Below are 15,601 nucleotides of genomic sequence, written 5' to 3'. Positions count from 1 at the left end.
AGTTAAATTCAATATTTAAAGGAATGCATATCTATGTAAATTAAGGTCTAACATGTATAAATCTAACTCCCACCTCCAGATAGACCGAAAGATGAATCAAACTAGAGTTCCAAACCAGGAACATTATGCTCAACTAGCACCCTTATTACCTACGACATAAGATGAATATTAAATCCATCTAATCATAAACTCTCCTAGAGTTGATGCCGATCATCATTGCCATTTTGTTAAGCACAATGTTAGAAAGAGCTAGCGAAGTTGAACCCACAACAAACTAGTCGACAACAAAACCATATCGAGATCAAACTGTTAGATCCACGGCGACATCAATTTCATCAAAAACTTTGGGGCCGATCCTCAAAAAACCTTAGCTCTAACATCAATTAATACGAAACGTACAAGAAAATTTCCCCTTTTAACTATTTGTTTTTGTAGAGACGATCTCAAATAATTTCCATACAATATCATGAACAAAAAAAGAGTTAAAATAGGTATCGTCATGGCCACAGGGCAGTTGCATCACACCATGACTATAAAAAAAGAGTTAAAGTAGGTATCGTCATTGCCATAGGGCAGTTGCATCACACCATGACTATAAAAAAAGAGTTAAAGTAGGTATCGTCATTGCCATAGGGCAGTTGCATCACACCATGACTATGTATAGTAAAGCCAAACAAAACCGCGCCTCATCCCTGAGGTGGCTAACCATTAACGACACTATACGTCACCACTACTTCCGAGTCGCCATCAAACACTTCAACTGTTACCAGCCATCAATCCTCACTGATTGTGTTTCTGACCAAAAGAAAAGAAAAAAATTTGCAGACCCAATAATTCCAGCGGATTAGGTTTTATAAATTATCTCTTCAGATCTGTAAAAGTCTATATATATATACGTATACATTTTCTGTACCTCATGGCATCTACGAGGCTGAACTACCCGACGTGCCGGTGGTCCTCGCCAGCAGCAACTACGCTTCCTCCTCGCACGTGTCTGGGTGTGGCTGGTGTGAACGGAGCAGCGGTGAGCTCGAAGAAGAAGAAGAAGAGCGGGTTTGAGTTGAGAGCAGTGGCGGCGACGGCGATGGAGGCAGTGGAGCTGAAGAAGGACATAGCCGAGTTCTACGACGAGTCGTCTGGGTTATGGGAGGACCTCTGGGGCGACCACATGCACCACGGCTTCTACGACCCCAAGGCCGCCGACGTTTCGGTGTCGGACCACCGGGCGGCCCAGACCCGGATGATCGACGAGGTGCTACGGTTCGCAGGGATTTCTGGTCCGTCTCTTCTTGACTTTTTGTGCTTAATTTTGATTAATTAATTTAGTGATGGTTTTTTTTTGGGGTTTTGAAATGGGCTAATGGTTTTGTGGTTGCTGTGCAGACAAGTGTCCAATTGGGAATGTAGTGGATGTTGGGTGTGGGATTGGAGGGAGCTCCAGATATCTGGCTAGCAAATACGGGGCCAATTGCAAAGGGATTACTCTGAGCCCCGTACAGGCTCTGAGGGCCAATGCTCTTGCTGCTGCTCAAGGCCTAGCCAATAAGGTATGGATATGTGTTTTGCATGGGACCTAGTCTATATAAGATGAGTATGTGTGATCAGTCTAGTCCATAAGTGTTTTACACGGATCATTACTCCACTCCATTTTCCAAAGTGTACACTTTTTGTGTGTTCTATAGTGCTAACTGCTGAGTTAAATTAATTCACTGTATATGTGATACACTGTAAATAGTGGCTAATCTAACAGCTCACGATTTTAAAATTTCATTATTTCGGAATACTGTAAATTTTTCGATGAGTTTCTTCTTTTACATGAGTAGTAGATTAATCACATTCTAGAGGCCTCAAGATTCATTATGTGTTTGTGAAGAGTCAACTTCATTTTTGTTGTGAATGACTATATTATGGCTTGTATTTCAAACTAATAGTTTATGGTGTGTATATGGAATGATGTCATACATATCAAATTTGGTCTACCGCATCTACTGATGACATATCTAATAGAGAAAAAATATCTCCATGTGAGTGTAGTTGCGAAAAAGAAAGAAAATGTATGTTTTACTGTGTGAATCTGATCTCTATTGTTAGTGTACTTGGGACAAATAGTTTTTACCCCTTCATATGTTATGTAACAATCTGAAAGGTTTAGCAGGCATCCTTTCAAGTTGCTGATGCTCTAGCACAACCATTTCCTGATGGCCAATTTGATCTGGTTTGGTCCATGGAGAGTGGGGAACACATGCCTGATAAAGCAAAGGTTTTTTCTTCGACAAATTGAGTTGGGCTGTGATAACTGTGGTGTTACTTGTGTATATGTACTTTTCCAAGTTGCAACTTGTTCATTTTCTTTCTCTCTTCTCAAACCTGCAGTTTGTTGATGAGTTGGTTCGAGTTGCGGCACCAGGAGCAACGATAATACTAGTTACATGGTGCCACAGGGATCTTGGCGCTTCTGAACAATCATTGCAGCCAGATGAGAAAAAGCTCCTGGACAAGATATGCAATGCTTTCTATCTTCCTGCTTGGTGTTCTACTGCTGACTACCTCAAGCTACTCGAGTCCTACTCACTCAAGGTAATCACTTGGCAGCACTTAAATACCATTAAAGCAAGTCACTTGGGGATGAACCCCATATTTTTGAGGGGTGAACAACTTCGTGTTTCTACTTCGACCTGCATTAAATTGAACCTTCTTTATTGCAGGATATCAAGGCTGAGGACTGGTCTCCGTATGTTGCCCCATTTTGGCCGGCAGTGATTCGCTCAGCATTGACATTTAAGGGTTTCTTTTCTCTGTTGCGCACAGGTAAACTTAGCACTTTTTTCTAGCGAGTTTAGCATGTTTGTTTATGACCCCTGAGGTTCCATTTCTGTCACATGGTTTTTATTTGTTCAATATCTGTCTTCGATTTGGCAACTAAAACTGTCAATACCACATTTCTCTTTTGTGGGAAAGATGCACATGTTACATTCCGCTTTCACTCAATCCACTTTTATAATTGTCTTCCCTGATTTAAACTGACCAGGAATGAAAACAATAAGAGGAGCATTGGCAATGCCATTGATGATCCAAGGATTCAAGAAGGATCTAATTAAGTATTCCATTATTACATGCCGAAAACCTGAATAGACCACAGTATGATGGGGTTTTCTACCCAATGTAAGTGCTCTTATTGTGTACCTGAATATACACTCTGTGTGTTTATTTCTGTGGCTACAGATCTCAGCTTTCACTTACTCCCTATATACAATTGTGTGCCTTGATTTGCATTTAGCAGGATCAAAATCAATAAGTGAAAGCATGAAAGTGCCGCTTGTGATCTAAGGACACATGAAAGGTCCAAGTATTCGGAAATTACTTATCGAAAGCCTTAGTATGATGGGGTTTCTACTCAATGTTAGTGCAGTTTTAATTTGTTAGTTTTCAAGTCCTGGGTATGGCTAGAAATAAAAACAGTAGATGCATCCTATTTATCCCAATAATTTGTGCTGGATGCGCCTTTTCCTTCGTGAGGCAACTTATTGTAGTCATCAGTCTTGACACAATTTCTCTCTATAGCTCTTGAGACTTCACTTCAGACTTTACAATATTTAAACCTGATATGTAGCTATAATACGTTATTGTTTCAAATTCAGAAAGAAAATGAATGATTTGGAAACCACAATATTAAACTCTTGGGTATGTTTATGGTGGCCCAAGTTAAATCCTTCAGCTATGTAAAGTTTCTTTACATTGCTTATGCTGGCAGTCATTGAAAACCTTGAACAGTATGGCAGAGGTTGAAAAGACCTATCCTCCGTAATCGTAACTCGGATATGTAAATTCTAGCCTTGTATAAAGAAAGAAGAAAATCTTGGGTCACTTGTTCCATTGTTATATTTCTGAAGTTCACTATTCTTGGCAAGGGTTGATCGAAGCACTGATGCATTCGGCCGCACCATAAATGAAATAGGTGCCTGGCGTTGTCCCAAGTAGTAGCTGACCATGAGCATCCAATGCTAGAGTAGCTAAAGCTTTAGTACATAATTGGGTTAACAACTCATGAACTTTCTCATAAAAAAACAGCAGGACCTTAAAAGTTCATGATACTCAGTCACACGTCTCATTCATTATGTCTCTTATACCTAAGAAATTTTGATGGTCGTACTTTACAAGGCGGTCTTCGTACCAAATTATAGCTCCCTTGTTATTAATGCACCGTCGACGGACCTCTTAGTTTGCTGAACTTGTACATATTTTCCAGTTAGTGAAACCTATTTCCAACATTGTGCACTGCTACCCCATATACAACTTCAGGAGTCCTTCGTCTTCCCATTCAAGTCTACATCCTTCATGATAATCAGTAGGCACGATAAATTTTGTCAGTAATTTAGCCAGGTTGATCTCATAACCCCCCTTGACTAGAAATATCTTCTGATTAAAACAGTTGTGCTCCATTACTAAATCGCCATATGCTTCATGCATGAAGGAGAAAAATAAGAAACTAAAGAGAGACTAACAATGGTTTTGAGCAAAACATGTTTTGTAAAATTTCAATTGGTTTGAATTTGATTCTTAGAACAAACGCATAAAACAAAATTAATGACCAAAACTTTGGGCAACCGTTGCCAGAAAGAGCAATGGTGCTAGTGTGTACGCTATATGCCTATACCTGTAAGAAATTGATTGGAAATTGGTTTATATGTGCAAAGATTTGGTTTTGCAATTTTTAATATAATTTTGATTAGCTTGGATTGATCGTTTGAAAAGGAGCCAATGTAAACAAACATTAGAATTACAAATTTACAACACAAAACTTACTAATGTAAATTCTTCTAATTGATCTTTCTGGTTTTCCAGTAATCACTAGGCCTCCAGGTGGTATTGAGCCAATGACCAATCAGGCAGCGCCAAATATTTTTGTTTTGTTTTTGCTCTGTGCAGCACTCCACCGCTGCACTTGGGCCCTGTTTGGTTGGTGGAAAGGAAAATGAGCCTTTCAATTGGGAAAGTGATTCCTGAGGGGGGGGGGGGGGGGGAACCAATTTCCCTTCCTTGGCTGTCCCAAACGCAGGAAAGGAAACATTTTCCTTTCCGAATGCTCAGATTCTGGGAAACAAACATGACCTTGGAGTCTCTAATGGCACATTTACTTACTTGGAATAGGAATGAAAATAGAGGGAATGATTACGGGGTAAATTTATTCCTGCGTTTACTAACGCATAAAGGAATCGGAATGATTCCGAGTAAAAGTATTCATGCGTTTACTAACACATGAATGAATCGGAATGGGTGTAGGTCCCACCTCCTTATAAGGAATTGATTCCTGAATACTCAGGAATTTGATTACGAAGGGGGGAGATGGGTTTAGGAATCAACTCTTCCGGAATCAATACCGATTCCTTTCTTCTCCCATTCCAGTTGTCTCCGATTCATGATTATTTTCTATTCCAAGTAAGTAAACGTGCCATAAATTCTCCCACAACTTAATTTCCGATTTAGGCTAGTCTCATTGCATTTGTCAATTTGAAGGGAACTTTATATATATATTTCTATAATTCTATTTCTTATATATATAAGAGAGGTATTCTAGTTGGAACTGTAAATTTGATATTTGGACCTCCATCTTTTCTTTCATTATCAATAGATTTTGTCAACTCGTATGAAAAGACAAATAAAGACAAAGAGAGAAAAGAGAAAAAGAAAAAGAAAACTCTTCTTACCTCTCCTATTAATATAGCATTCAATTTTTAAATATTTTTTTTTATTATATTACCTATATAACTTTATAATTTACCTAAAACAATTAAGTAAAGATAATTAATTTCTATACATGGCCTCATCATTTAATACAAAAGTAAATTCAAAGCAATCTGAATTTGAAATTTCCTTAAACTAAATTTATTTAATATTTTGGTGTAGTTGTTACTAATTAAGATCCAAGCTTTTAATTAGATTTAATCGATGTATAAATATATTATTTATTTGAGAACCAAAGTCTTTTCTAGAACCATCCATATTGCAAAATAAACAAAATAAAACTATGATATGGATTAATATAAAAATCTTTGTAATTGTCTACTTGTTTGGATCCTCCAAAAATCACTTTCTGGTTCTGTCACTGAAAGTATACAAAAAATGTAGGCAGGTTACTCACAAAATTCTTCATGATTGAATTGATAGATATAAGAATTAAAAAAAAAACAAATTGTTGAAGATACAGACTTAATTGTTTAAGGGTGTTTTGATAAAATTAAGGAGGTGCATTTAGTTTTTTAAGTATTCAAAAGTGAATTGGAGGTTTAATAAGTATGAGACGTCCAAATATCAAATTTGGAGATCCAACTAGAACCTCTCATAAGAAAATACTAGAGCAGAATTAGATAGATTAGCCTCTTAGACATCCTGACCCAAAATGGTCAAAATTGAAAGCATCGAAAGCCTTAATAGAAAGTATTCCTTCCCATAAACGCACGTACTTCTTTAGTTGAATGTTTCAAATTCATAAGAGCATTTGCAATAAGTTTCGCTTCTGTAAAGATGTGGTTACAACTTATGGAAGATAAAGTAATGTCTATGATATCTTGAATAATTATCAATCTCCAAGTTATATTTTATTCCTGAATAACGCACTTAATAATCAGTTGAGAGTCATCCTCTACCAAAATTTTACAAATACCTTTTCTTTTAGCTTCAATCAGAGCATCTCGAGAGTATGTAGAGATAAACACATGCAAACCCATTGTGCTAGTGGACACTAGCGGACCTAGCATAGGGCTAGTGGAGGCTGCTGCCAACACTGCATCATCATATACACACTGATATATATATATATATATATATATATATATATATAAGCTCTGGACAATTTTATGCATTTGAAAGTGTATTATGCAGTTTTTGCCCCCACAAGTGTCATGATTTTGATGATTTCATGCATGTTTATTCTAATATCATAAAAATTTCTCCTTATTTTCATATGTTTTATGCGTAAATTATTTTTTGGAAATAGGTGGACAAGAATTTCAATTTTTGTTAGCTATTATGGTTTAAATTCGCCCCCGCATAATTAATTTTCTAAGTCCGCCACTGCTAGTGGGTACAATGTTGTCCCCAATGTTGTGTGCACTAGCGGGTAACTGCTCTGCTTAAATCAATGCTCCAATGAGCAATATCGATGACAGTTGGTTTGGACGAATGATGTAAGGCGTTGAACACTTCGGTGCTCAAATTGAATCCAAATTAGGGAGATGACGAAATTTAGGAGAAGAGCACTCGGCTATTTGATGGAAATGAATACAATACAAATACAAATACAAACACAATACTTAACAAAACAAAAAAAAAGGGATGAAAGTAGAAAGAGGCATTAAGCCTTGGATTGGGGCTGGAACTAGGGCAAAATCCCTAATTCAACTAATCAATTATCATTTAATGGCCACCGACGAATTAATGTTTTGTGAAATGAAGCAATTCGAGCAGATTGATTAGTCTTGCATTTTCTAGAGCATTTGGAGACACTTTTTCCCTCTACCTTTTCCTCTTGGCCGACACCCGACACTAGCTTAGACGAGTGAGTTTCATTTTAAAATATCTAATTACTCTATATGAAAAGGGATTATATCTATCTCGATTTCTGAACATAACAATACTAAACAGTAGTCAGAATACAAGATTTCATTTGAAGTCTTCTTCCTTTATAAAAAGAGAGGAAAATATTCAAATGGTAACAAGTAACAACTATCACCCTGTGGGCACTAACACCATGAGCTTCTTTCCCATATAAAGAAACAAAACCATGAGTTTTTTTTTGGTCAAACCATGGGCTTCTGGCAAATTGTTTTGTCTAAGTATTTACATGACTTGGTTAAGAACAGAAAGAATAATGATTTGGTGAAGGATTTTGAATTATTCTTTATTTGGTGAATTGTCTTGAAAAGATATCAGAAAAAGAACCAATCAATTACTTCAATGATCTACACAAACATTGATCAGTGAATTTTTTTTATTGGGATGACGTTGTTAAGATGAAGAAGCATATAACTGATTTTGGTTCACCGATAAATCTTGCCTTAAAAATTTATCGAATTTTAAGCTGACATTTTTATACGCCCTTTTTTTTTTCCTTCTTCTTTTCTTTTCTTTAAACCCTTAGCCCACCCAATTCCTTACATATGCTAGTGAGAATCGAACCCATGACATTTACAATGTTGAAATTATAAATTACCAATAGATCACAGCTCACGAACCTTGTTTTTAGGTAAACTTCTTCATATGTTTTCACAAACACTTGTCCAAATTAAATACATTGCAGTGCTGATTTTCATGAGCACTCCTAGATCTGCTACTTTATAACAAAATATATCATATGTGGACTTTACAGATAAAATTACATAAAAAATCTTGATCGCTAAAGTAACTTCCACAAATTTACATATTGAAATTACGGAGCCAAAGCGGAACATAATCCAAACTTTCAAGATCAAAATTATTCTGTTCCCTTTAAAAAAAAAAAAAAGATATTATAATTTCTGAAGAAAATAAAAAGATAAAAAATGAGGGGATCACTGTTTACTCGATTACGCGGTAATCCAGCCCACCGACTGATGTAGTCAAACCGAAATAACGACTCGGGATTGGAAATTAATGATTAGAAATGGCTGGATCTCATCTATAAATCTCAGTCCACACACACACTGCGTTGCCTTGCCCGCTCAATTCTCGCTTCTTCGCTCAATTCTCTCGTCTTCGTCTCGTCTCCTCGTATAACTCCTCATTCTCCTTCCTACAACATTCAACCCAAGAATGCTCACCGCCTGACTTCTTCTGCAAGATCCACACATTATTAGGTACTTCTTCTGCAAGAATGCTGTTTCTATGTTTCTGACGCAGATTTGGTTTCTGTTCCTGGGTTTCTGCATTTTCTTTGTTACCAAAATTGGGCTTTTTCTTGTCTCACAATTAATTGGATACATGTCGATGCTGATTGATTACCTTGATATCTTGCATATTTTGTATTGAATCCGCATTTTACTTTATTTGGGTTAGTGATTTTTAATAGAAAATGATAAGACATGTTGATTGAGACCCAAAATCCCAACAGTTATTGCGTAAGATCCATAAATCTTAGGGGCTAGACATGCACAGTGGTGTTTTAGTTGGCTTCTTAGACGAGGAGGTCTTTGGTTATGCTTTGTAAAGGTGTCATCTTAGCTTCTCCTTTATGCTATGTTAGAATCTAGTTTTCTTCACTGAAAAGCAAAGTGATTAAAAATCCATTGAATTTTGATTCAGATCTGTGAATTGGTATGAAAATTAGATTAAAATCTTCACTAATTAAGCCCCTAGTTTATAATTGAATCGATCCATTGGTTGGATTGGGGGGTAAAGGCGTGTAAGAGGTTTCTTGGATTCAGTAAGGCTTCTCTTAGATTTTATCCATGATTTGGGAATGATGTAACAGTTTGTCTTATTCCATACGCACAAGAAGTTTTTCATTGCTTGTTGTTCTATACTCGATTGTCTAAATCATCTTTGCATTTTTGAACAGAGTGAGTTGTAAATCATCATCTGCTAAGATGAGTAGCGAAGGGAAGGTTCATCCAGTGACTTCCAATGGAGATTTAACTAAGAAGCCCTTTAAGATCTTTGTGGGTTATGATCCACGTGAAGATCTCGCATATGAGGTCTGTCGCCAGTCAATATTGAAGCGATCCTCAATCCCTGTTGAGATTGTACCAATCAAACAATCGGAGCTGAGAAAGAACGGCCTCTACTGGCGTGAAAGAGGGCAGTTTGAGAGCACCGAGTTTTCTTTCACTCGGTTCTTGACTCCACATTTGGCCAACTACGATGGTTGGGCAATGTTTGTGGACTGTGATTTTCTTTACCTTGCTGACATTAAGGAACTCACGGATTTGATTGATGATAAGTACGCTATAATGTGTGTTCAACATGATTATACACCAAAGGAGACAACAAAGATGGATGGAGCGGTGCAAACTGTGTACCCGAGGAAGAACTGGTCTTCCATGGTCTTGTATAACTCTGGCCATCCCAAGAACAAGGTCCTGACACCTGAGGTTGTGAATAAGGAAACGGGTGCTTTCCTTCATAGGTTTCAGTGGCTTGAGGATGGTGAAATTGGGTCCATCCCGTTTGTTTGGAACTTTCTTGAGGGACATAACCAGGTTGTTGAAAATGATCCCACAACTTTTCCCAAGTCGATTCACTATACTCGGGGAGGACCATGGTTTGAGGCCTGGAAGCATTGTGAGTTTGCAGACCTATGGTTAAAGGAGATGGAGGAGTACAAGCAGGAAGCACAGAAGAAAGTTGAAAAGTAAAATTAGTACTTTGCTCTACTGCATTTAAGTTTGCAATTCATTATTGTATTCAATTTCAATTTATCCCGTTCTATTCTTTCTGTCAAATTTGTTAAATGGATCCTAGAGGGTTAGGATGATTTTACTATTAGAATTAAATTAAACTAAAGTTCCTTCTACGTCGACCTTATGGAGTACTATACTTCTGAACTGATATTTGTATAGTGTGCAATTTTCATCGTATCACTGATGTTCGATGAGTATGATCTTTTTAATGCTTGCAAAATTAAATGCCATTCTTGAATTATATGATCCTGGTCTGTCATTTCTATGTGGCAAATAGCTGTTAACAATTGCTGGTTGTAAAGGTGGGTTTGCCCTCCATTCAAAGATCTGGCATATGCTTCGCCTCTCCTGGTCATGTGAACCGTTTTGCTTTTCTATATTCTTTTGTCAAGCATATATTGATAGTAGTAGTATTTATACTTTTATAGTAGTTGAAATTTATAAAAGACTGAAGCAGCTCGAGCAGTTCACCGACAGCCGACGCCCTCGGCCTAATGGCTTTGGGCGCAACTTGCGTTCAAAGACTCTATGCGAATATTATATTTTAAATCCAATATTTATTCCTTTGGTTTTGTAAAAAGTTTAAGCTCTTCACGGATAATCAGATATTCGACCTATAAGCCACATTCGCCTACAGGCTACAACTAATCCAAACAAACACTCCAATTAGCAAGAGAATACATCTACATGCTGAAGAGTAGGGTTGCCCTTGGTGTGAGCCCCTGTTGTTGGAGTTGCCTTTATAGATGGATTTACAACTCTTAAATTATTGTATGAGCCTAAGCAACTAAGAAGAATTGGAACTGTCTCATTGTATAATTGTTTTTTAGGTCATTTGAAACTTGAAACGACAATGCTATTGAATGGTCGGATTGGAGAATATGGAGAATATACAAGTAAAGTCTAAGTACCAAGGACACAATTGGAGTAACATTTTTATGAAAAATTGGCTCATAATTTTGCTTTTAGCTATTTTTTTTACAAACGACTTAACAGACAAAATAAATAGTATCTTTGGAGACAGTGGCGTAGCTAGAATTGATAATAATAGAGGTCAAAAATAAAGTTTCAACTTTTAAGTAAAACATTTATATTTGAGTGAAAAATTTATACTCAATAAAGAAGAAAAACCAAAGCATGACTTAAATTTAGCACATGGAGGTTTTACTCAAAAACTAGATAAAAATTTCATGAAAAGTGAAAGAAATAAGAAGAGGTTGAGGGGTCAACAAGGGAGTTTATTAAGCAAAAAATATGAAATATCTATAAGAGAAAAGTTAAGGTCAGAGGGTCATTTGACCATCCTAGACCCTAACCAGCTACGTCTATGTTTGGAGATACTCTACCGTACATAAATAGAAAAATTCGGTAATCTTCTGACTTGATTATATTAATCAAATTTGCAATACCAGTTTCACGTTCTCTAACAATAAGAGGGACCGGAGCCGACGAGTTCTCGCCGGAATGATCAGTCATCATTGTAAAAAGTTTGTAACACAATTCTCCGAGCAACGGAACAAAACTTAGAATTAATAATATTTTAAATTTAATGCTTATTTGGTCCCATACCGGCCACGTGTCACCTAAAAGCGCTGGCTCGGTTCCCGTTTGCACTATAAAAGCCCCCACAGTCCCCAACCACAGTCGCTTCAGATCAATCTCGTCACCAAAAAACGAAACCGCAAACCCAAAAAAATTCTGCAGCGCCTTTTGGAAAAACCCTAGCGCTCCGCTCAGCCATGGCGAACAAGATGAAGTTTTGGGGTAATCGCTTCTCTCTCTCCCTCTCTCTTCGATCTTATCATGGTTAGGGCTTCGGTTTCTCATTTTCGAGCTCTGTTTCTTGCAATTTGGTTAATATTTCAAGCGCTTTTGAATTCCGAGAAATCAAGGAAAATGTTAGGACTAGTGTGAATCAATGCATTTTGAAATCCTCATAAAACTGAGTGATTCAGCTTAGTCCAGATAAGATTTTCTTCTTCTTCTCCAAACTGTCTAAGTAGAAGAAGCGAGCGATTAAGTTTAGGGGTTTTGGTTCATTTCTACTGCCGAGTATGAGAAATATTGGTTTTATAGGCTGCGAAAGTATTCCTCGCTTGTTTTTTAGTTACTGAAATGAACTTGCTTGTGCTTTGTATGTCAGGAATTGCGTTTCTGCTTAATTTTGTGTTGAATTGGTTTTAAAACTGAGCTTCGGAGTCGCAATAATGCTTTATTTGTTCAATTTTCCTTGCAACTTGTGATGCATGTTTATGCTAATGGATTTTGTACATGTCTGTAATGCAAATAAAGTTACACATATGTTAAGTTCAGTGCGAGTGTATTTGTGCTCATGATGAAGGCTTTTGTTATCTATTTTGAATTAAGAAATTATCCAATAGCATGTGATACATGTTTTATGATTCTTTTTGCATATTTCAGGTCATTGTGATTCAACAACCCATTTTGGTTTTTTAATCCTCTTTGTATCAAAGAATTGCTTTACTAACTGTTAAACATCACTGAATGCGCTTTTCCTGGTCATGGGTTGAGTATTTCGTTAAAAAAATGCATAAGAACAATCTTTTCTTTTTGCAGAACATCGGCTTTTTTTTGTGTCTTATGCGTGTTTGGCTCCAATTGTGATTTTTTTTCTTCAACCTTTGATACATTGTTTCCATTCAAGCATTTGCGACACTGTATTTTGTTCAACATATTCTGTAAACGTAAACTATGTTCAACCTGGTCTGTTATCGTTAGATTTGCAATTATTGGGTTTTCAGTTTTCTCAACTATTGTCTTATGTAATGATCAGGTGTTGAGGTAAAGAGTGGACAGTCTGTTGTTGTTGAACCTGGTATTACCCTTGTCCATCTTTCACAGGTAAATCAGTAAGTTCTATAATTTCATTTTTTATTTTTATTTGTTGATTTTGTTTTTGGTTTCGTGTTGCCTTTGTTGTAGTTGCACCATGGTTGTAAGAGTTGCTTTTGTAATGCAGGCCTGTCTGGATGAGGTCAAGAAAGGAAAGGGAAGTGATTCTATTTCACTCTTTGTGAAAACCGGTGATCAGAAGCTTGTTATTGGACATCTTTATGCTGATAAACTACCTCAGATATATTTTGATATTGTGTTTAATAAAAAATTTGTGCTATCTCATAATGGGAAAAGTGGGAGCGTCCACTTCCATGGATATATTGCTAATACGGGATATCCTTTTTGTTAATGCTTTTCATGTTTAAAGCAATCTTACATATTCGTATCCCCATGATACTTGCTTTGATTATCGTGTTGGTATTTATTTTTGGTCTCCTTGACTACATACTGTTTTTTCTTCACGACTTTTGGTACTGGTGAGTCACTGTTCCAGTGCTTGGTTTTACTTTACTTCTAATATCATAATTAAGTGCTTGAATTTTTCTTGCTTGGTGAACATATAGTTTTTTGGTATTGATTATTATCCAAGCTTATTTAACTTTTTTGTCTATGATTTGTAAAATGATTATGCCGGATCAGCCGAACCAAAGGTGAGTCTTGAGGAAGCTAAGAAAGAAATTAAATCTGATCAGAAGGATTCTAGTAGTGACGACGATGATGATGATGAATCTGAAGATGAAGAATTTGATCAGGTATCCTTAACTTTCACAACTGTCTGAATTTTTTTTTCTAGGTCCTTGTGTATTTTGCACTAGGTAACTATCTAGGGGTACTGTATCTTCAATGGTTGACTGTTTGTCTTCCTGTGTTGACTGTTCCGACATGTGTATTCCCCAAATCTGTATATGAATTGTGCTAGTATGGAAATTTTTGGGTCTCCTATCATTTAGGTATATTTTGTCTATCAGACAAAAAAGGGGTATATTTTGTCTCAAGTCTATGCACAAAAGGCTCCATCTGGGTGTTACTCTCTTGACATATAGGTTCTGGTCCTCTGGAGCATGTGTATTTGTTAACAGAAGTATCTGATACAGAAATACATATAGCGATGTCCTTGACCTTTTAAAAATTTGGATATGGATCCGTCCATTAAGTATCTTACATTGGAATGCTCAACTCCTTGCATTTTGAACTGATGCCTGTATTTATTTGCTTTGTTATTATGAATCTTTTTAGTAAACTTTGATGATGCGGTTCTGCATGAGATTATGTGAAGAGACTAGCAAGTATCAATTAAACTTACTTACTGGTTTATTGTACATTCCAAGGTCAAGAGTGTGGAAGATGGCAGTGAAGATGATGAAGAAAGTAGTGATGATGATGATGATGATAGTGAAGATGAAGATGATGACAGCGAGGAAGAGAATGAAGAGACTCCAAATAAGGTAAATTACTCCTATCATCAACACCTTTGCCTTTTTGGTTGGAGATGTCAAATTGCTTCCATCCTGTCCATGTCGTTTATCATAAGCCAATTATTATTGCCCAAGTAAGAGCATTCTCTTATTATTGTTTCCAGTCTGATTCCTTGACAATGAAATTGTTCAAGGTTGATGGGAGCAACAAACGTGCTGCTGAGAGTAGTAAAACACCTGTTCAAAAGAAGGCAAAGTTTGTTACTCCTGAAAAAACTAGTGAGTTTGTTGTCTTCCTTTATTAACATCTTGATGTTTTAGTGTCGAATGTATGGATCTGTGGTGAAATAAGCTGCCTATAGCATTTTAGTTGACAATGCAAACTAGCATTTTAGTCTAAATGAAGCTGTTGTGACTGGTTATTTGTTGATGCAGGTGGCAAGAAAGGAGCTGTCCACACAGCAACTCCTTACCCTTCAAAACAGGCTCTCAAAAGACCAGCTAATACTGACCAGACAAAGCTGCAGAGCTCAAAATCAAGTGGTGGTGGTACATTCCGTTGTGATCCCTGCAATAGGTATCTTTTAATTTTTCATTGCCGTTCTTGGTAATTGCTATTTCTGGTGAATGATGAATTGTAATATCCTGTACTATTTTTCTCGCAGGTCGTTTAACTCAGATGGTGCACTGCAGAGTCATACAAAGGCAAAGCATGGAGCTGCAAAGTGAAATGCATGGCAGCGTCTATCATGATGGTGTTTTGGGATTTAATTGCGAAGGAACAAGTTCGATCAAGTAAATATGAGTGAGGAGAGATTAGCGTATTATGTTGTTAACTAACTCATTTTGTTCCTATCAACTTTGGATTGCAATCTATTGAAGTATCCGTTATAGACATTTTATTGTTTCATTGATGCTATGCTATCGATCTATGATATGTTCTGAGTTCCCTGTGCA

At 36.8% G+C, this 15,601-nt stretch overlaps 3 protein-coding genes and 1 long non-coding RNA gene across 7 annotated transcripts; 3 read left to right on the top strand and 1 right to left on the bottom strand.

Annotated features, from left to right (window-relative positions):
• Positions 1-396: 396 nt before the first annotated feature.
• LOC112192794 lies at positions 397-1,054 on the bottom strand. Its single transcript, XR_002933602.2, has 2 exons — positions 914-1,054; positions 397-795 (listed from the first exon to the last, which is right to left on the bottom strand). It is a non-coding gene; the product is annotated as an uncharacterized LOC112192794 (long non-coding RNA).
• Positions 774-3,674, top strand: LOC112192792 (tocopherol O-methyltransferase, chloroplastic). 2 transcript variants are annotated; one of them, XM_024332666.2, is made up of 7 exons: positions 774-1,277; positions 1,384-1,547; positions 2,156-2,260; positions 2,374-2,577; positions 2,706-2,808; positions 3,029-3,162; positions 3,278-3,674. In XM_024332666.2, exons 1-6 carry the CDS (start codon positions 917-919, stop codon positions 3,130-3,132), a joined length of 1,041 nt encoding a protein of 346 aa, XP_024188434.1. In that variant the 5' UTR covers positions 774-916; the 3' UTR covers positions 3,133-3,162; positions 3,278-3,674. The 2 variants fall into 2 exon arrangements, with proteins under 2 accessions (XP_024188434.1, XP_024188433.1); XM_024332665.2 differs by having other exon boundaries at positions 777-1,277; positions 3,281-3,674.
• Positions 3,675-8,644: 4,970 nt separating this feature from the next.
• Positions 8,645-10,570, top strand: LOC112193725 (protein CDI). The gene is made up of 2 exons (XM_024333955.2): positions 8,645-8,831; positions 9,533-10,570. The coding sequence occupies exon 2, from the start codon at positions 9,561-9,563 to the stop codon at positions 10,326-10,328; it is 768 nt and encodes a 255-aa protein (XP_024189723.1). The 5' UTR covers positions 8,645-8,831; positions 9,533-9,560; the 3' UTR covers positions 10,329-10,570.
• A 1,440-nt stretch (positions 10,571-12,010) lies between these two features.
• LOC112191541 (histone deacetylase HDT1) lies at positions 12,011-15,601 on the top strand. Of its 3 annotated transcripts, none has more exons than XM_024330903.2 (9): positions 12,011-12,137; positions 13,168-13,235; positions 13,354-13,562; positions 13,692-13,705; positions 13,869-13,981; positions 14,558-14,674; positions 14,839-14,923; positions 15,080-15,221; positions 15,310-15,601. In XM_024330903.2, the coding sequence occupies exons 1-9, from the start codon at positions 12,113-12,115 to the stop codon at positions 15,371-15,373; spliced, it is 837 nt and encodes a 278-aa protein (XP_024186671.1). In that variant the 5' UTR covers positions 12,011-12,112; the 3' UTR covers positions 15,374-15,601. The 3 variants fall into 3 exon arrangements, with proteins under 3 accessions (XP_024186671.1, XP_024186670.1, XP_024186673.1); XM_024330902.2 differs by having other exon boundaries at positions 14,809-14,923; XM_024330905.2 differs by lacking the exon at positions 14,839-14,923 and having other exon boundaries at positions 15,310-15,599.

Source organism: Rosa chinensis, chromosome 3, assembly GCF_002994745.2.
Source record: "Rosa chinensis cultivar Old Blush chromosome 3, RchiOBHm-V2, whole genome shotgun sequence".
NCBI classification, from domain to species: Eukaryota; Viridiplantae; Streptophyta; class Magnoliopsida; order Rosales; family Rosaceae; genus Rosa; species Rosa chinensis.
Note: the sequence above shows the minus strand (reverse complement) of the source record. Positions and strands in the feature narration are given on the sequence as shown.